At 39.6% G+C, this 21,890-nt stretch overlaps 1 protein-coding gene across 1 annotated transcript in view; it reads left to right on the top strand.

Annotated features, from left to right (window-relative positions):
- The window catches only part of FHIP1A (FHF complex subunit HOOK interacting protein 1A), a gene marked incomplete at both ends in the record, with an annotated part of 33,228 nt that extends 12,679 nt beyond the window's left edge, over positions 1-20,549 (top strand). The window contains 7 exons of the mRNA XM_082281775.1: positions 6,804-6,971; positions 9,109-9,188; positions 10,621-10,808; positions 11,311-12,351; positions 15,677-15,855; positions 16,147-16,285; positions 20,299-20,549. Of these exons, the coding sequence (XP_082137901.1) occupies positions 6,804-6,971; positions 9,109-9,188; positions 10,621-10,808; positions 11,311-12,351; positions 15,677-15,855; positions 16,147-16,285; positions 20,299-20,549 (2,046 nt within the window). The remainder of the gene's footprint in view (positions 1-6,803; positions 6,972-9,108; positions 9,189-10,620; positions 10,809-11,310; positions 12,352-15,676; positions 15,856-16,146; positions 16,286-20,298) is intronic.
- Positions 20,550-21,890: the final 1,341 nt, after the last annotated feature.

The following is a 21,890-nucleotide window of genomic DNA, read 5'->3' as shown; positions in this document are numbered from 1 at the left end:
ATAATAAGAGTTCTGTAGTTCAGGTTTTTTTCAGTTAAGGAAGTTTCAAATGGATTGGGCAAGCTAACTAGCTTGAAATAACCTGTTTTTCACAGTGAGCTCTGCGAAGGTTATTTATGTAGCAGATTAACTGTGATGTGCTTAAATCACCCAAACATTCTGAAGCTTATGACTCCCTAACTTCATTTCTCAAAGATAAGTATCCTAAATATAGCATGTTCTTGTAGCCTAATTTATACCTTGTCTGTCCTAGTCTTGTCACTTTGTGTGGGTTATCCCACCTACACACATAATGAGCGATTGACAAGTATGTTCCTATCTCCAAAGCTGCACGTTGCTGAATGGGTAGTCAGCACCCAGATTTGTATTATGTAGCTGGGGATATGCATTAACTAGCTGTGCTGGAGAGCCCTGCCTTGTCCTTTGTTTGTCTGGATGTTACTGTACTTTTTACAGAAGAGTTACCTCCCTTACTTCTGGCATACAAGTTGCTTGAGACATCAAAAAAAGTGATTCAGTGAAATTGTTTATGGAGGGGGGAGGAAGGCATGTCTTTGTGCAAGGTCACAAATTCATTTGAAAACAGAGGGTGTAAAATGGTTTGTCTGTAAAGATACAGAACTAAAGAAAATGTTAATTTGGTAGGTTTTCTCCATTATTAAAATTTTTGCCCTGTCTTTTATTCTTTCTGGTGTGTTTGGCTTTTAGGAAAATTAAGACTATCTGACAGAAACTGTTCTTAAATTAAGACTGATCACTTTTGATGGCACATCAGTTACAACTTGAAATTATGCATCTCTGTATAGTCTTCCCTGTATTTTGATACTTAGGAAGAAAATATTTGTGAGAAGGTATAACTCTGTTCAGAGAATGGTACCATTAAATTCTGTGACATATTTCCTTGGCTATTTCCTGCTGCACTTTCAAAACTAACATTGAGCTCTATCAATAAAATACGAGGTCTTCTGGGGCCAGGTTATACACGGGTCTAAATAATCGAATAAAGCTAATTTTCTCCTCAGTTGAAATCTAACTGAAATCCCAGAGTGAATCCAGAATAACCCTATTGAAGTAATTTTTACTGATTCTGCTAGAGGCTCTATTGCCTTATTTTGGTCTTTATATATTTGTTAGTAGACAGTGTTTATTTACCTTATTCTTTTAGGTGGCTACAGCAATTCTGTAGAAATAGAAGTGAAATCCTTTTCAGAAGGTCTTGAATATGTATATATTTTGCAGTCAAGCCCATGTACTAGATAATTAGGAGCCACACTTTGGTATTTGTAAATACTATGTTTTCTTTGATACAATTCAGATTGGTTATATACGTCCTTCCACTGTCAAGGCACATGATTTCATTTTAGTTTGGCATTCAGAGAATTTGGTTGACAAAGGCAGCTATTCAGAACATCTTGAATGTTTATGTAATTTGTGGCACTTCAATTTATTAAAGAAAGCACTAAAATTTGACAAATTATATGATAAAAGCAAATTTTTAATGTCAGCATTTACTGCTCTACTACATGGCATTTAATTGCTAACTATGATCTAATTATTTTTATACTTGGAAGGCTTGTTTCAGTCTGAATGGGCTTGGTTTAGTCTGAATAATGGAAAATTATACCATCTTTTTAGTGTAAAACATTGCTGTTGGCCAAGTGAACAGAATTGCTCAGTAGAGGTGCTGGCATGTCCTGTCAAATAAGCTTTGTCAAATGGACTTCAAGTCAACTGCACACATAACCCATCCAAACAAAAGCCTCTGACATAGTGTGCTACTGTGATAATGCAATAACATTTGCTTGATGATTACACAGCTCAGCTAGGGGGAAATGACCTGTAAATTATACTGTACAGATTAGAAGGAGCATCTTTATAAATATCCTACAAGACTGTCAGTTCCCATTTAGGATAATGCCATCCTTCACCTTACTGAAAAGTGTTTGGACAGCTGCTGTAAAAACGTGTAAACCAAGTGTCACTGCACAACTTTGAATAGTCTTGTGCTTTGCAGAAGCCCATTAATAGCTACAAAATTTAATTTTACCAGCTGTGGTGTGGATATATGTAAAATGCCTTTCACCTCTTGCTTCAGACATAAAGTTCAATTGAATTTTAACCTGGTATAAACTGAGGCAGTTTGTAAACATAAGCTGAAGGAAGCTGGAACAGCTTGGCTTTTCTGGTTCCCCAAGTGGGCAAATGTCCTCTGTCCCTGGTCCTGCTTGTCCCTCTCTTTTGCCAGGACAGCTGTTCATACTTGAAACTAATTGAGGTTAAAACTCACCTTTACTTCTGGATAGTTTTAATCTGAATCAATTCCCTGATCCAATTCATTGTGCACCAAAGTGAGGCATGAACCCTTCTGCCTGTATAAGCAGGGGGAAAGAAGTTGAAAATTAACAGAAGAGACTGGAAATGGTTGGATTTCTTTTATCAATGAGGTGAACTTATTCAGGTTAAAACTGCTTGTAGATGGATCTAGAGGATAAATTCAAGTAAGAACATTTGTGGTCTTTTTGTGGGCAATATGAAGTCCTTGTAAGAAGGGATATGTGATGGAAAGGAGGAACCATGTAGGCAAATTCCTGTAAGTGGGCATGAAGCTGTAAATTTAGAAAATATATTATGTGATTCCCAAGGGAAAATGGCCAGTAGTAAAGAATCCATGCAATTGGTCTAACACAGTGAGTGTAATGTATTAAACTGAACTCACAATGACAGTAATTTCTAGCTCTTTGCTATTACTCGGCAGAGTAATTTGTGAAAGCTGGATCTCTTTACAGTGTTCTCCCTCACCATCTAATCACTCATCAGAGGAGGAGAGAAAAGATTTCCTAAAAATTATTACGTAATTATAGAAGGGTATTACATGGCTAAAAGTGGCCTTCTCTTTTCAATGATCTCCAGTCAAGTATCTGTCTGGCTATGAAGACTCTCAGCTAGTCCTTTTCATTGCAGTTTATGTCTCAAAAGAGATCTGTAACAGCTGATTTTGTATAGAAAAACGTGGATGAGGCTTTTTTAATGGTGTTTTTAGATAGACACTTCATATGCATACTGAAAAAGAAATCCAGCAACTTCTAATTGTTAAATTTTTGGATAGTCAGAAATGGTAGAGTAGTGATCTGATTATTGCAATCGATGTGAATTTTTTTTTATTATTTATTTTATTTTTAATCCCATAATTTTATTTTAACAGCAGAGATAACTCTGGTCTCTGCCATTAGCAGAAAGATTCTAATGCAAGGGATGCTACTGATGGGTTTCTATTTTTGCTGTTGGGGAAGTGGTGGATTTTAGTATTGCTGAAATATCTTTATCAAAAAGGTATTATCATAACATAGCTTGAAATTTAATTACTTAACAAAGGGCTTTTCTAGAAAACTACCATGTCTGGATTTTATTAGTCTCCCTTTGTTTTGGTATTTTTCTTGACATCTGAATTATCAAAGGTGAAGAATTTTTAAATTAAATATCAGATTTGTTTAAGTTTTGGCTTACTATTTATCATCTTTTCAAAGATGTTCAATTCTGAGAGCTAGTAGCTGAAAGCTTACTTGGACAAATGATACTGTAATCAATGTTTACAATAACAGATTTTGTAAAACTGCCTCAGGATTTGACTGTAGTGGACATACTTGACATGGGTAGTACCTGTTTAGTTCTCTGGGAGCATTTGTTCTTTTGTTGTTTATCTGAGTACTGATTTGAATTTATTAGAAATGATTTCCCTCTTCCCCCAAATCTGTCTCACGAGACATTTGTTTAAGAGGAGACAGCCAGCAGGTAGTCTGAATGAAGCTTAATAGCATGGCTTTGGTATCATAGAAAACAGATATCTTCAATAATAACTGCACAAATTGAACCAGTCTCACTTTCAACACTCCATGTTTTATGTATGATGCAGTCTGTAGAGAAGGTATGCAGAGTTAAAAGGATTTTTGCCAGGGTTGGGTTTAACCTCATCTAACTGATTTCTCCAGCGTCCTTCTCTAGTTAATTGCAAAAAGAGTCAGTTCTCCAGAGGTTCAATCAGAGCAGACTAATGTATCCCACAGAGTAAAAAGAAGATGAGCCTCGTGGAGTTCAAATTGGCTTTCTTGAATACTTCTCTAGGTGCCTTGAATCTTCAGAAGTTACGCTCACCGTCAGATACGCTAAAAGGGAGAAGTAAACCCAGAATGCAAGGTGGCAAAATAAGATATAATTGTAAAAGCACAGACATCTGCTTGCCAGGTTAACCGATCTTTCTCCTAAGCTGCATACCTGGCATTTAAGTGCCCCAAAGCAATATTTTTGTTTGATTTGCCCTGGCAAGGAAGCAGAAGGTTGGTCTCCTTGCTGGTTTATAGGGACAAGTTGCACACAAAGGCACGCTGAGAGAACACTAGAACTTCTAGAACACTATAGCATTGAAGTTGCTTGTGCAACTTTAACTTGCCTGCTTTGAGTGTTGCACAGTGACCCTGCAAAATAGATCCTAGCTTCATTTATTGAGGAAATTTGAAGGAGTGTTGTGGATAAGGCAATGCATTTTCACTGAAAATTGAAAAAGATTCTGACAAATCCATTTAAATCTTGACAAAACTTAATCATCTTTTCTCTTTCTTGGAAAACGGTTACTCAGATGCACCAACTTTTTTCCCAAGAAGGAATAAAAATTAAGCATAATGTGATACCCTTCACAAAACCCCTCATTTCAAAAAAACTAAGATTTAACAATATTTTAAGTAACTCATTTGTGAACTGTTAGGGCTTCATTAATCATTGGTTGGTTCTTCTAGCTCTGCTTAGTGGTATCAGTGAAATGTTGGCTATTAAACATGATTTTGTTTTTGTCTAGTGCCCAAGCTGTTAGGAGCACTGAACATGCTCTCAAAACGTAACATTTCTTTTCTAAACTGCTCTCCAGCTGGCTTTCTTCTGCTGCTGCTCTTTGTTTCATTCATGATACGCACTTTGAAAAGCTTGTGGGTTTCTCTCACTGATAGAAATGTAGGATGAGTTGCCCAAAGAGTGTGGGTTTTGGAAAAGGGTCACTGCCCTTGTGAATCTGCTGGCTTTTCTTGCTTTCATGTACAGCTGCAGTATTTGATACAAGTACATTCTGTCAGCAAACTTGGGTGAAACTTGCAGCCAAGAATGTGCTTACTTTACCCCATAAAGGATGAAGAAGTGACGTGAAGACATAACGATGTATTACTTCTGTCTGGCCTTTCCTTGGCAGAGAGTTTAAACTTGTCCATGAACTGTATGATGTCATAATGATGTCACATGATGGATTTCTTGGGCTTTGCTTTTTACCACTCACTGCTATAAAAAAAAGGGAAAATAAAAAAAAAAAGGCAAAAAAAGAAAAGCCAGCTCTTAGGACAACAGACACTAACTTTCCCCAGAAAGCTATTCCTTTTTACACCACAAGTCCCCAAACCTATTGCAAGAAAAGAAAATTTTCTGATTGGAGCTGGGCTGCTTCTGTTTCCTGATGAAAAATTTGACTTTTGCTACTTCACTGGTGCTTTGTTTCTAATGCTAAAATGAGCTAGTATCCCACTGTATTAATGATGGTGTAGCTGAGTATTAGAACAAAGCCTCAGACTGAGAGTGATTCAATGACCTTAGCTTTAGAGCTTCTCTCTCCATAAGGTCTGCAGGCTGCATACCCCATTCCTATGTTCTGTGTAACCACCCAGAAGCAGCTTGTGATCTTAAATGCTTTAAAGAGAATGTTTGCATCATGACATTGCTGTGTACATGGCTAACATGCAGCATAATGGAACAGGGATTTTAATATTTACAGCATGTTACGTAAATGTTGCCCTTCTGAGTATTTTCTAAATCCTCTTAGGTCTTAAGTGACAGCATTGATTTATTTTTTTTTTAATAAAATCAGTCTTTTCATTTATCCAGCTAAGTTTGGTAAACAAAAGATGTTTAATACTTCCTTTCATATAGACAGATTCTTGTATTTAAGGGTTTATCTTTGTGCACCTAAGCTTATTAGATTCCTGGGTAACTATTTGAAAAATGCTGACTTTGCAAGAGCAGTACATGGTGCAGAGGTGGGCTTTGGAATTTTCTGTGCTTTGCCAGTGTGTTCTGTGAATAGATAATCTCCAAGGGATTGCAATAAGCAGAGCAGCGTGCGTTATGGTATGCAAATGTCACATGGATCATGAATTCTATTTTGATCTACTAATAGTCAGTAGTGAAGATTCTGGGTTGGACTTTATGTGTGAATATATTTGTACATATATACCTCTTAAAAATTGAGTAAAATGAGAAATTCTGCTGTGGCAAATTAAAAAGAAGGAAAATTATGACAAAATTCTGGAAATCTATGGGAATTTTCTCTTTAAAGCTTCATGACCACGACTTTGTACTGTGCTTTGATTCTGCTCTGACATTTATTTTTAATTAAGTGGTAGATGCAGACATTCACAACATCTGAAAATGCTTCTAAGGGACAAAAGAAGCATGATGCAAAGGAGGACACGGGCAGAAAGGTGGTGGGGATTTTCTAGCATGATTTGGTCTTTGATTTTCACTGTGAGATCTGGGGCATCGCTTAGAGGGAGGATGTTTTTTCCTGGGGTTGCAAGACAGGTAAGAAATGGGTTCAAAATGCTAGAGAGGCAAATTCAGCAGTGAAGACTCAATGTTTTTGTGGCAGCTTAATGGATGGAGAGCTTTGCCAGATACACAGTCACAGAGGATGGATGGATGGACGGACGGACGGACGGATGGATGGATATTTTGTGTGTGCAGTATGTTTGCATTTCCATTACTTTTGCTTACAGGTGACTGTGGAGGAAGTGATGACTACTACTGCATACCTGGATCTCTTCTTGCGCAGCGTTTCGGAACCAGCCCTTCTCAAGATTTTCCTCCGCTTTATTTTGCTGCACCGACATGAGAATGTGCATATCCTGGATACACTTACCAGCAGGATCAACACACCATTCCGGGTAAGACAAGCAGAAAGGAAGTTCAGGTACTCAGCGCAGATGTAGGTTCAATAGTTAAATGGGAGGTTTCATATATTACAGTTGGGTACTTGTTTAACTAGGAGTTTTACCCCCTCCACCCAATGGTGTGACTTCTCCATCCTTACAATTTTTTGTGTGTGTTACAATATTTAGCAACCACTATACAAAGCTGATAAACCTGTGAGGTGGTTTCACACATTTAGGAAATTGATAGAGGTAATGAGAGCCTCTGGAAGTCTGAATCCTGTTAGAAGATAACAGGTAAATTTGGAAGCACTTTTATTCTGAGCAGTGTTGGATTAATACTATCATAGATAACTCTCCCTAGGACTTATAAATATACTTGTGGTGAGGAGTGTTTTTGATCTTTGGAGTTTTGCCAAGCAACAAGCATTTTCCAATAGTCCATCTGGGGAAACAATGGGAGCCCCTCTAAAGATGTCTCCAAATATATCCCAGTTGTTAATTCTGATTTCACTGATGTATTTCTCAGGAATCTATAGTCTGTATTACTGTAGCATGCTTGCTTACCTATGATGTTGCCTGCTTTATTTGATTAAAAGAACACACTTCCTTGCTCAAATGATGAGGCTGCTGCTTCCTTCTCTTTGCCTTCACTCCCTCATGCAGTAGGGTTTATCCCAGATTTGTGCTGAGCCCCTTCTCAGCCTAGGCACAGTCCACCACAGTGGCTGGAGAGCTGCCTGCCAGGGACAGTTGGATCTTCTGGATGAGAAAATGACTACTTGTTGCACTGGACTACCCTTCTGAGTCTTGGCTGGCAGCCTTGGCTGACTCTTGGGTGATGCACAGCTTCATGGATGAAATTAACAATACTGTTTTAGTGCAAGTGAATGCCTAGAATGTGCAGTAATGTTTTAGAGAAGCCAGAACACCAGCATATGCATTAAGTTTGTGTATTAGAGACAGTAGCTTCATCTGAAAATTGTTTTGAAGTGTAAGTGCATGCAAATATCGATACATGCTGCTGTTAGTGCATCTCTAAGATGGATTAACTCTGAAAACTGAAAGTTCTGTCAACAAAAATGCAAATGCTGTTGTCTCTGCTAATCATTAATTACTGTTCCATAGGCAAACGAGATGGGAATTGTAAAGAATTCTGCAGCCCTGAGCAACTCAGGATCTCAGCCAAAATGGTTCTGTGATGCTAAAGGAGTTTTCTGCAGTATAGCTCAGCCAAGTGCAAACATAGCACAAAATCTGTGTACATTACTATTGATGAAAATACTGATTAATAATTCACAGAGTTAAACTTATTTACAGACAGGTGCCTGAAAGGACTTGTAGAAATACTATCCTTTTTGTTTCTTGAGTGTATTTTAAATCTTATCTTTTTTTCACAATATAAAAATAGACTTAGATTTGTTTGTTCAGAAGATTGTGGATTTGCAAATGGTTGCAAAGACTAATGATTACTGTTTTCTTGTAAACTGAAATTTCTTAAATACAGGATAATTTGAGGCAGCAGCAGGTGTTTTTGAACTTCCATGGCATGAAGAAAAGTTATACTTGACTCCCTGTAAATTTCACTGAGGAAAAGAGATTTCCTATTTTTCTCCTATGTCCCTTCCCCAGTTGAAACACACCTTTCATGCAAGAATCTGACTTCTTCCAAAGTTGTTGTGAAGCTCTTCAGCCATTCAGCTTCTTAAAGTGCAGAACACTAGTCATTCCTTAACCCTAAAGCAACAGAAACCTGAGGTGATTTATGGCTTTTCTTTCAGAAAAGACCTTTAGTTGGTTCAAATTCTGTGTCAGAGGTAAAAACTAAAACACTATATTGGAAGTTAAAAAGTTCAGTTCATGATAAATCAAATTAATAAATTTGAATAATATTTAATACTGCTTTTTTAAAAATAGCTTACTTGAAGGAAAATTCTGGATTGTGTTTTGTTAAAATATAACATATTACGTGTATAGCTCTAGACATCTTGAAAAAAGGATCTCATGGGGTGCTGACGAAATGAAATATCATTCTAAGAGTGTCTTATAAATCATAATGTTCTGGCAGAGCCATTTTGTAATGTAGGATGCAGGGAAGATTGGAAAGATACAATTTCTAGATCAAAATCTGACAATGTTTATCATTTTCCAGCTCTGTGTAGTCTCCTTGGCATTGTTCAGAACACTTATTGGCTTGCATTGTGAAGATGTGATGTTACAGCTAGTTTTAAGGTAAAGCCCAAACTCCTTTTCCCATTCTTCATAATAATTCTGGGACGTATGGTCTCTCTCTGTGGATGCAGAGCTGGGTGGGCGTTCTCCAAGAGAGCAGAAATCCAAGTAACTACAGAGATAAAAGTATTTATGGTCCTCACAAAAGTCTACCAGACCTGACAAAGTTTGATTTACATCCTGAGATCTCCAGAGCAAGAGATTTTTCTTGTGATTTATTTCTATAAAAGTGAGAGAAGCTAAGAATATATTTATCACCTCCAAACTCCTTATTCCCTGCTTCTAAATGCAAAATTTTTCTCTCCAGCATGTTTTCTCTAGTGTATTATGCACTGTGATACAGACCTGTATACTATTTGCAGCTTCCACCCTTCTTGTTGTTTTCCACCTCTTTGATTCCTCTCTCAAAGAGAATACTTCAGGTTCCTGAACTGTTTTAGGTAGATTAAGTGATATACTAAATGCAGTGATTATTTTTGTTTTAACTTGTGATTCTGTACATTGCTTCAAAATACTTACAATTTGGGTGTGTTTATTAGATGAGAACTGGTTATTTATTTGGAAATATTGGCGTAACTGACTTGGGCGTTTAGCATTGAAGATCACATGAATGTTCCAGATGCTGTCTGTCCCTCTACACACAGGCACTAAGGTGAAATTCCCTATAGATCTGGCAGTTGTGCCTGGAAATACGGCTAGGATCTCTGTGAACACTAGTACATCACTGCTCTAGCATTAGAGTGCTGTGGATGCTCTTTTTGTTTATTTAGGGAATCCTTTAGAATTTATTTGCATTTTAAATGGCAAATCATTTGTCCAGTTAACACTGGGGCTCTTACAAAAGTGCTTTTAAAAAGTAAAACAAAAGTGCTCTGAAGAAGTTCAACACGAGACTGTGCTTTCTCTGTTCCTTAGCCTCCTCTAGCTTCTTCTCTCCTCTGCCTAAGAGCTTAGTCTTGATCTACTGCAGGAAAACACTTGGATGACCTTCCCTCCTTTTTTTCTGGCTGCTTGCATGACAAACTGCCTCTCTCTGGATTTCCCAGGAAAACAAATAAACGGAGGATTCTGAGAAGGAATGCATTCATAGTTGGACCAAACCGTTCTGCTGGCCTTTGGCATCTGCCCATGCCACACTCCCTCCATACCTTCTTAAAAAAGGTCTGCTCTGACCTGCAAAGGATTCCCTGTTCTGATGCAACTGGTTTCCTATCTCTACTTGTCTTGACAGCTCCTCATCAAACCAAGCATCACAATATAAAGAGTCATGGTTTCATGCTCTTGAGAGGTTTAGAAAATGGATCACTGTAAATATTATTATTGCTGTTTCTTTCATTTGAGAAAGCAGGAAGGTGGGAAGGGAATTTTGTATGTTGTTGCTTTCTCTAACATGAAAGGACGATCAGTAATGCTGTGGGCACTGCTGTTTCAGGTATCTGATCCCATGCAACCACATGATGCTGAGCCAGCGACGCGCTGTGAAAGAGAGAGACTGTTACTCTGTATCTGCTGCAAAACTGCTGGCCCTGACACCTCTCTGCTGCTCCACTGGAATCACTCTGACACTTGAAAGCCAAGGAAAAGATTATATTCTCTGGACAAAACCAGCACAAACTAAAGGTAATTGGTGCTCAGGGGAAGACCAAATCATTAACTGAGTTTGATCTGGTAGCACCCTGTCGGAGGAATGGGGAAAGAATAGGAGGGGAAGGAAACGTGGTGGGCAACAACAAACTGGGCAAACCTGGACTAGAAAGTTTAATTCCTTCCATATATCCAGGTCTGTCAAAACCTTATTTTAACAGCTATCCAGCTTGAATATACGTTCATGAAAATAGTGTACAGGTGCATGGCCGCAGCTCTGGCTGCTTCAGAGTGGTTTTCTGCTGCTTCATTGAGGTTTGAATGCAGGCTGCTCTCTAAGAAATCTTGAGTTACAGCTCTGTCTTCGCAATAGGAAGAAATTGTGTGTTTATGAGCAAATCTCAATCATTATGCTTTGGTCTTCTTGCCTTATTGGATGGTTAGGGTTAAAGACTCTACCTGCACTGTTTTAGTGGATTCCTTGCTGGAGAAAATTTGATACAATGCTCATGATATGAGTCATCTTCTTTACTTCCAGATCCTGGTAGGCGCTCTTCTGAATCTGCTTGCATTGTGGAATATGGAAGGTCTGTGGACATCAGCTACTTGCAGTACCTGGGGGAAGCTCAAGAAGCCATCATCCAGTGCTTGAAAGATTGTAAGGTTTGGTCTGCCTTGTATGATGGAGTAAATCCTGATCCAGACACCTTTATCCAGACGCTTGCAGAGGAGAACAGTACAGATGTGGAACACCCCATGTTTCGGCTCCAGCAAAGGACACCTAGCACATGTAGCTCTGCTCAAGCAACTCCATTCAGTGAGAAGATGCAGCTGGATCTAGAATGGGATGATAGCTATGACACAGGGATTTCTCCTGGATCTAATGTGAGCTCACCACAGACGTATGATGACCTGGGAAGCATAGAAATGCAGCCACCTGCAGAGCCACCAAAACACATTCAAGAAATGAAAAAAAATGCCATTATGCTCATCAAAGGCTCTTACATAGAGGAGTCAGACTTTCAGGATGATGTTATGGTTTACAGGTTATGTGCCCAGAAGGATACTCAAGATGATGACAGCTCCAAGGAGAAAGCTTTAAATGTAGCCAGAGAACACAAGGTCCAGAGCCAGACAGTAGTCAATGGGTCTCTTGCAAAGACCCAGCTGGAAATGGACTTGGATGAGCACAGTAAGAGAAATTCAAGCTCAACTAAAGGTGTAATGAGAGAACAAATAAACCAGAAAATGACTGAGATTGATCCACAGCCAGACTTAGAGTTGAAGACTTCTTCTCAGGAGGCAGATTGTAACTTAAGTGTAAAACTGCTGAGCACAGATGGTGAGGATTTCATTGCACAGTATGACAGAATTATTAAGGAACTGGATCCAAACAGTACAAGCTTGGAGGAGCAGAAGTTGGATACTCCTGACCCTGTCTCTCCAGTAGAAGAAGAGGAGGACTTTGAAAATTTCTCAGCAGATACCCCTTCTGCAGAGAGTATATCATCTCCCTTTGGACCAAAGGAGGATGTCTCTCCAAAGCACTCTCCAAGGAGCCAGAGTGCTCCATTTACAGGTGGAATGTCCTGTTAATTACATACATAACAAATATAGGAAGGCATGGGGATTAAAGGTGGCCAAATGAGATCACCCTGTGTGGCACACAACACAAGCATAGACCAAGGAAGAGTCCTGGCACTAAACAGGGTATAGCCCAAATAGCTGAAACCACTCCAAGCAGAGTGAGAGATCCAGTGTGAAAATACAGCAGAGTCATCAGTGTTTCAGGCTGCTTTTTCTTGGTAATTGTTTAAAACATTGAGCAGGGGTTAAGTTGTTTGTATGTGAGAGTTCTGTCACTCCAGAGGAAGCTTTTGCAGTTGGAAGGTTTTCAGAGTAGCTGTTTTGATATACAGAGCCCAGGTAAATAATTTGTTTTTCTGGTGTCTTTTATCTCTGATGGGATGAATGCAGCATCACAGTGCCATTTTTCCTCTCTCTGCTATTCCACATCGTAGCACGAGGTGTCAGCACTGTTGCCATGTCTGTACGTGCCTGTCTCCATGCTCTGCCCTGGCATCCTGTTCTCCAGTGTCAGGTCTGCCCTCGTTGTTGGCATGCTTTTCTGTCTAGTGCCAGGCAGCAATTTAAGATTGGTCTCTGCTGACTGTCCAGACTATTCAGGAATGACATTACTACTGGAGGTCAGAGTGGGCTTTTGATCTGTATTTGTACAGCTCCTTGCACTGCAGGCTCCTGGTCTTTAATTAGGTCTCCTAGATACCGGAGTAATGCAAATAATAAAAAATAGTCATGTACTAGGTTTCCTCACCCAACACAAAACCTCTATAAGATGGCTTCTTGTTCATTTGGAGGGGGAAAACATGTGTGTTCATTGAAAAGCAGCCCTAGGTCAGCTGTGGCCAAAATACTTGGCACTGTTCCCTAATTGAAAAATTCACTCTGTTTTTCAACTAATTTTCTATTTTTGCTGTGGTGGCAATTTCCTTGTACCAGAAACTAATTGCATCCCCATTTCTGTTTGCCATTATTTGCTGTCAAATGTAGCTCAAAAATGTTCTCTCTGGCTCTCATTCTTCATCTGGTCCCTCTCTCCATTTGTTCTTTTTCAAAAACCCATCCCTCGCCCAAACCCACAAAAACCCCAAAACTGAGGAAAATTAAGACAAAAAGCTAAACACAATAAACCTTGATGTTTGCTACCCATTTACAGTACCCATCTAGACTCCTTACCTTGCTTTAATGGAGATCTTAGTGATTGCATGTAAGGAAGTACTCATAACAACACCTTGGAAATGTTGAAATTGCAGGCTCTTTCAAAGACAGGAACCTGGTCTACTGGAAGGTGTTCCTGCCCAGGGCAGGGAGCTTGGAACTAGATGGTCTTTGAGGTCTCTTCCAACCCACACCATTCTATGATTCTTTTTCTAATTTGGGGTGCTGTATTATGTTTGTAGATGTGTTTGATAAAGGTTTTAGGTTGCTTTTACTGTTTTGGGATGGGGCCTCTCTCTGCCGAATCAAATAACCTGACAGTAGTTTCCTACAGCCAGTAAGTGTCAGCAATGCAAAGATGCTCTTCAGGCCTATGTATCTGTGAAGAAAATGTTCTCTCAGTGTCTTATATCCACTGTAAAAACATTAAACACTCTCCTCCCTATTTTTACCTGTGGTGTTCAGGAACAGGAATTTATTTTACTCCCTTCCTCTCCATGTATCAATGCTTGACTTCATGGCCCTGAAAGGAGTAATTTTTTGACTTCTCATCTAGTTAATCTGTTTCTTACAAGGCTTCTAAACTCTGCTTTCAATAAATTCTTGGGGGGTAGAAGTCATGCTATTACTGAGAATTTTTTTTATGTATTTGGTAACCTCTCTTGCAGTGCCAAGCAGCAGTTGTTGCAAGTACCTAGCTTCAGCTTTACCTACTCAGCTTTGAAGTGTTACCTAGAGAAGAGAAACAGTGACACATCTCAGCTCCTTCTACCATCCCTTTTGATACAGTAGGGCTCCTCTCAGGAGCTGTGTGAAAATGTCACCATGAACAGGATAGCTTATGCTGGGACAGAAGAAACTGTATCTCAACAAAAGGGTTTGGGGCTGCTCCACTGGGTACCTGGGCTGTGATGGCTGTTGTTGTGGCATGACAGATTCCAGCCTTTAGTGGAGCTCTGTTAAGTGGAATGGCAACAGGCGCACTCCTGATTTGATCCTTCCTTTTGCACTGGCCCAGAACTGCCTTAGCCTCTGCTGCAGTTTCCTGCAGGCACTGGGCTGCACTGTGCCCTGCTCAGATGGTAGCTATGTGCAAGCTGAGGGGAGCTGGAACGGGGTTGGATTATGGCCACCTACTTGACCCTAGAATTGCCTATGGCATGCATCTTTTGCCAGGTTCGAGAGTGGGATATTCAAAGTTAGCAGTGCTAATCGTCCAGGGATTCTTCTGCATGGTTTTCCTAGCTCTTATGGAACTGGAATAGCGTGGTGGGATTATGGGTGGGACAAGGCACATTTCTAAGACTTCACTTGTGATAGGTCACTCGTACTGGCTGCCTCAAGCATCTCCCCAGCTGTGTGGTCTAACAGCCTAGTATTTGGGTGAAGTTGTTCTCAGCCTTGCAAAGGTTTCTTAAGCTGGAGTCCTAAGGGTTTATGTACTTCATGGTAAATGCTTGTGTATTTCAGTGGCTGTCCTTCAGCATGAATACACAAACTAAAGCTATTATTTATTGGTGATATTTATATGGTAAAGCCTATGTCTACCAGCAATTATGCTTATAAATCTATTTTAATGTCTTCCCTGCTTTGTGTGACTGTTGCTGTGCTGAAAATGCCTTTTCTTGTGATGGGAACTATCACAGCTTGGATTTTACGGTTAGAATAGCATTTTCCTATTTTCTTTTTACCACCAGTTTTTTGGTAAGACAAGAAAGCTAATGATAATTTACTTTGCCCAGTCCTTACATAAAAATAAGGCACAGGAAGAAGAAAAAGAGCAGATTCTATTTGCATTAGAACAAGTAGTACCATTCCAATTTATTCAAGGGGAATAGAGTGGTAGACTGTAATGTCCTAGGCTAAATCCTTATTGGCACATGCAAAGTGGAATAGTCACACGTGTTACATATGTGGTTAATGTAAACTGATTGGCTAGGTAGCAAATGTGCTGCTAACCACAAAAGCTTTTAACACCTCTGTTAAGTCTGTTTTTCTGTTCAGCTACCGTTTGAGTTTTCTCCCTGTTGTCTTTAATTAGTGTGTGGGAGGGATAATTTGGTTGGTTGTGGTGGTCAAAATTCCCTTTAAATGCCTTTTTCCTGGATCCTAGGGTTTTTCTTCTGTGAAAACAAAAACATTGGTTCCTTCTTATTTTCTTGCAGGACCATTCATCAGCGTGGTGTTGTCGAAGCTGGAGAACATGCTGGAGAATTCCTTGCACGTAAATTTGCTGCTTATTGGGATTATTACTCAGCTGGCAAGTTATCCACAGCCTCTTCTTCGCTCCTTTCTGCTCAACACCAACATGGTGTTTCAGCCTAGTGTGCGCTCACTCTATCAGGTATTTACCACAGGTGTTAGCCATGCCTACTGGAGCAGTGTCTTTAGTGTCTCCTTAAACCTTGCATTAGCTCCTTTCAGTTTCTCATGTAGTTTCCCTACCTGTCTGAGAGCTTCTTATTTCATTTCCATGTTTTAATTACATTTGTGCAAAGAACTGGAAACTCTGTATGACCATAGCTTTTGTCAGAACTCTTGTTTTTTAATGCAGGTAGAGAAAGCCTGAATATTCAGTCTGTGGCTGTACTGGGAGCAAAGGAGGAAGAAGTAATTGTTACTGTTGTTTTGGCAGGTGCTGGCATCTGTGAAAAATAAGATTGAACATTTTGCTTCTGTTGAAAAAGACTTTCCAGGTCTTCTCTTGGAGGCCCAACAGTACCTGCTTTTTCGTGTGGACATGTCTGATGCTGCAGAAGAATTGCTCACCAAAGGTAAGTGTTAACCACACTCAGAGGAGGGCTGGATGGAATGACTTTCCAGCTACCACTCTCCTTTTCTTCAGATGATTAAAAGAAGGTGTGGTGCATTGTGAATATTACCAGCCAGATGTATCCTTTTGACTTTAAACTGATGATGCCCAGTAGACCACAGCGTATGGATCTATTTGGATATTCTTTGCTTTTTAGAAGCTTTTACTTGTTACATAAAATATCTATTTAAAGAAGTAACAAAGTCAGTTCTTGGCTTGCTGTCAGTAAACAAACTCGCTTTCAAAGCTTGAGGTGAGGTGGCATATGTGCAGGATTTCATTTTATTTTTAGCTTGACCTTCAGCTAGTCATTGGTTCTTTTTTGATAAATGTTAGAGAGGACAGAAGTCCAGGATGAATTGGTTTCTGCAACAATTGAATAAGGCTTGGTATCATGGTTTGGGCTACTACTGAAGGAGATAAGACACTGAAAGTTTTCTGGCTAGTGTCTTTCTTGTGTGACAGACAAAGCAAAGCAAACAGAAGAAACCAAAAGTTGTGTGTCTAAGAGCAGTGGGGAATTAGACATCCCACCAAGCCAGCTTTGCAGGGGGCTCTGTAACATCTGCTGCTTCTCAAGCACAGTACACACTGCACCTGTCTTTCCAGTTACCTGTATTTATTTATACCACTGTGGGGCAAGCTAGTAAAAATAAACAAAATGAAGTCTTAGCTGCTAACTAAGAACCTTTCAGACACAGCCAGGCAATGGGTAGAGCTGAAGCCCTGCTGTGAGGACGTGCTTGCTCTCAGCTTGCTGCTGGGTGGGCAGTGTTGGATGCAGGCTTCCCTTAAAAGCCAACTTCCCACATGATGGGAATGTGTCGAATTTGGTGAGTCATTAAGAGCTGACTCTGCAAGAGGGTTCAAGAGAGGCTGCATTTACAGGTGTGTGCTTACTCATCATTGGGAATCATTAATAATCACCCACTCTGCCCACACTTCTGTGAAGATGTTGATCCTTTTCTTGGATTTCCAGAGGTGTGGAAATCAGGATTCTTTATGTACCATTTTAATTGTGTTTTCATTTTTCAAGGCTCTGAAGAATAATCTACCTAGTTTATAGTCAGCATAGTATGTCTTTCTAAGGTTTGCAGTACATCTGGTCTGTAAAATTACGATCTTGCTAAGGCTGCTTCTTGAAGAATTAGTCTGTGGAAGATGCCTGCTGTAAAAAGGCTGTGTACTGCAAGTGTCAGTAGTGTTTTAGGCTCTGCATTCTGGTCCATAGATATGAGACACAATTAGACGGTATTGTAGCTACCATGTGGGAGATGAGATTAGGAGGCAACATTCAGAATCCTTTTTTTCTCAGGTGCTGGCAATAAGAACTTTTACATAATGCATTCCTGATGACATTTATTTAAACTTCCTGTTTTACATCAGTTTTTTTCTGTGGGCTTCAGGATTTTCCAGGTTGACTCATGCTGGTCATTATTTAGGAATTTGGAACAAGGCTGCTTAGTCACCCTGTCTTCTGTATAGTGGCAACTCCTGCAACGAAAGCTTCTCTTGACAAATAAGTGGAGGGTAAATTAATGTCTGGATAACTGCAGACTTGGTTCCCTACAGGACTGGTGATGCAAGTCATCAAACTATAATCCTGGGGGAGAGTTGACTCAGTAGCCCATCAACAAGTAGTTCATTATATTGATTAAGAAGTGCAAGGTAAGAACTGCTGCAATAACAGTAAATGAAAAAAAAAAACCCAAACCAAACAACAAATTAGGAACTCACCATGGGTGTCTTCGCATTAGCTTGAAAACCACCTCTGGCTGTCACACAAACTGGTTGCTCTCTGAGTGATTTTTCCCCTGAACAGAAGTGGTGAATAACCCCAGTGTTCTCTGCAGGTGTGAGCATAGCTGGCCTCCTACAGAATTCACATATGAAAACCTGAAGCCAGAGATAGTGGGGAAGACAAAAGTAAAACCAAAACATTCTAGAGCATTTTCTTTCTCATTTGGGGGTTGGTCTCTAAAGGTGTTTGAGCAGAAATGGTAAAATTTGTTCTTTTTTGCTTGCAGTAGCATGTGGTTCTTCCACAACAGCTTGGGCTCTGGTTACACATGTAGAGCTGTCGTGATGCAGATCTCATGTACAAGCTGCCCCTCTTTCAATGTGTTGGTAACGATCTTCAGAGTACTCATTTGCTCAATTTTCAATTGTATGACTCAGATTGCATCCTGACCCTAGAAAGAAGGGAACAATCCTGATCAAAGGAAAAAACCCAAATCTCTAGTTCCTATATCGGCTTTCTGTGCTTTTCTGGTGTTTTGGGGGTTTTTTTCCAAACAAGCAGTTAAATCTAAACCAAAATTATTTTTAGAAATGTATCAATTTTGAGGCTTTTTTAAAGGAAGAGTAAAAACAAAAGCAAAGCTTTGACAGTAGACTAGCATTCTGGTTATATTGCCTAAACTATTTTAAAAACTTAAAATTTTAATTATGAAATGTTTTGACATTAGAAAATCTGGAAAAAAAATCTTCAGGGGAAGCTTAAAACTTATCTTTTCATTGTAATCTATAATTTAAGTTGTTTTTCCTCCCACAGTCAGATTTTCCCACAGAATTGAAATTCCTGTACTCTGTCTCTAGTAGATAGAAATTTGTAGAATAACAACATGAATGATTGATAAGTCTGGAGTTGGAAAGGTGTTTTAAACTCAAGAAAAGTACAAATCTGTTAAATGATTAAGATGATTTTTTTTTTCAAGTGTTTGGAAGAGTAGCGTAATTCCACAGTGCCTTGGGTGAAGTACAGGCAAGGAACAAAAGTGCAGAGCTGTTGAACAGAGGGATTGCTGTGCAGCGTGAGTGAGGCCTTCATCTACAGCTCCCCGTTTGCTGCTTGGAGAGGTTTCAGAGCGAGGCTGGCGTCACCTGAGGCTTACTTTAATATAAACTGTGTGCACTTTAAGGGAAGCCCCTTCTGAAGGCAGCAGTGCAGTGTTGGGCTTGTCTGCAGTATGTGAGTTAGCATAATAGTCCTTTTATTTCTTTTTAATGATTTACTTACATATCTCAGGAGAACATCCACTTGTTAGTTAGACAGGATCTGTCTCCACTGTTGGCTTCAGTGATACCTTGTAGCAGTGAGTTCTATCTTGTAGCAGTGAGTTCTACAGGTTATTTTTTCTTTGTAGAGTATTTATTTCCATCAGTGTTAAATTTTGTCACCTTTTTAGTTTCACTAAATTAATTATCATCTAATTAAAGGGCAGTTCTGCTTCAGGTTGAAACAAGGAGCAATTGATTAAAATTTAAGTGTTGCTGTCACTGTAATTCCATGCATTCTGATACTTGAGCTCTGATCCTTTGAACTCTGGCAGCAGAGATCATATAGCAGAGCACACAGTGGCTTTCACTTGCTCTCTTTTTAATGTTTACTTGCTTTACAGGGAAGTAAATGTAGTTAGTGGGGCCTGTAGTTACAGAAAAATCCAAATTTTAAATGGTTTTTTTTCCCTTAGTTTCTAGCTTGCTTCAAACTCGTGGTGATATGACAGCTCGGCCTCAAACCCATTGACATGGTGATTCACAGGGTGAGGATAGAGAAAGAGAAGTAAAATCAAAACAACAGTTTGATCTGGGGGAGGGATAGAGCACAGTATTGTTGAAATGGAGACAACCATGCTGGCTCTAGATGCGTAGATATTACCTACTGTTTCAGAAGGTAAATCCATATTACTCTGCCCCTTGACTCCTCTTCTGCCCACATATTTCTCTCATCAGAGCTGGAACTGAATAATATATAACCTGGGGAAAGATAGGTAATAAAAAATGCAATAGAACTGGGGCACGTAGAACTTTAAAATGCTGGGTTAGTGAAGTATCTCTCTGCACAGTCTGGGTACTGTGAATCACAGCTCTGACCACAATCCTTGTAAACTGGCTTTGGACACTGTACAGATACTCTGTGTGCTTAATATACAGAGTCTTTTTTCTTTCCTCTCCCTCTCTTCCTGTCTCTAGGTAATGTCCAGCACATCAGCAATGCGGGGAAAGGAAGGAATCTTTCCGAAGCTTACCCGGCTGTACTGCAGCCTTTCTTGGGACAGAAAGGAAAGAAAGGCCTGGCTCATCCCAGCCTTCCTGCGCACGTGAGGAACGCCGTACTTGCAGCTGCCCTTTTCCCAGAGTTCCTGAAGGAGCTGGCAGCTCTAGCCCAGGAACATTCCATTTTATGTTACAAAATACTGGGGGATTTTGAAGATTATTATTAGTGGGTTTTTTAAATGTGTTTTAAAAAAGCTCTTGGAGTTTAAACAGATTTTTAATGCAAAGCTGCTTTCAAAAGAAGGTTGTACTTCAATATTTCCTGAAAATACTTGATTTGGAGGACGAAGAAGGAGGCAAAATATTATTCCAGTTAGGCCTTATAATTTCCCTTTGTGCTATATAACTTACTTGAGATTTCTGATACTGCTCTTACTGCAACTTCCTTCTTCATCCCTTCCTCTTTACAGAGCCACCCTTCTTTAGTGTCAGTAATTCCTGTTGAATTTCTGCAATAGACACTTGTAGGCTGGCTAAGAGACACAAACATGTTATCTTTTTCTGTTCCAGAAATACTCTTTTGGATAACTTGTTAGGAGACAAGTTTGCTTCAAAAAACATTGCCCCACGGGGAAGGTTCACAGTATAAAAAGACATGCAAAATCTGCACAAAACCCCTTTATGTGAAGGGCTGTGCATCTCGGTGTCATTGTCCTCTTTGCCTCTTCCCTTGCTTCACCCTGAAGCTGGGTTCTTACCAATCCACATCCGAAACCCCCTTTTTAACTACTGGCTCAGGTTTTCTGAATTCAAGTGATCTTATGTGTAGTAAACCCATGAGTAGCTAAAAGCAGGTGCTGGGCCCTACACATACCATATTGCCTTATGTTGCAGACAGATCTGCAGCTATCAGCTGTTGGGCTTTGAAGTCCAATGAACTGTATAAGTGGATGTGGATTGCAGACTGCCTGGAATTTTCCTTGCGGTTTCTCGGCATTCCTTGATAACTCCTGCATTGCTACCTAAGCCCGCGAGCATGCCTTATTTAGTAAGATTTGCACAAAGTACAAAACAAAATGTTTCTATGCAAGCTGTTATTAGTGTCTAGTTTATTTGTATGCTTGTTTTAATAAGCTCAAGAAAGATACTCAGTATCTTTCTGCAGTGTTAAATGGACAGCAGGCTGTTTTTGTCTTTTTGTGGTCTTTTTTTATTAAATGAAAAAGGTTTGCTTGCTCATGAAAGGTGTACTGTCTTATTGTTAATTTTTTTTGGTTAAAGGAAAGTTAAGTACTGTTTGTTTACTTTTAATTTAGGTGTTTTAGGTGACTTTTCCTAATATTGCACTTCTGGGATAGTGAGGGGAGGACCAGGATGTTCACCAGCTGCAGAAAAGGAAGGAGTAATGGGGAAAGCTGTCTGCTGGTGACTAACTGCTTGAGAAAATTCTCTTCTGTGAGTAATGGGCATCATTAGGAGAACCCAAACATGATGAATTGGTGCATCACCACTGCATTTTGTCTTATCTTAGCCGCATAATTGTGCTTCCAGGGTGTTGTAGTTGGCTA

The sequence above is a fragment of the Coloeus monedula genome, assembly GCF_965178545.1.
Source record: "Coloeus monedula genome assembly, chromosome: 5".
NCBI classification, from domain to species: domain Eukaryota; kingdom Metazoa; phylum Chordata; class Aves; order Passeriformes; family Corvidae; genus Coloeus; species Coloeus monedula.
Note: the sequence above shows the minus strand (reverse complement) of the source record. Positions and strands in the feature narration are given on the sequence as shown.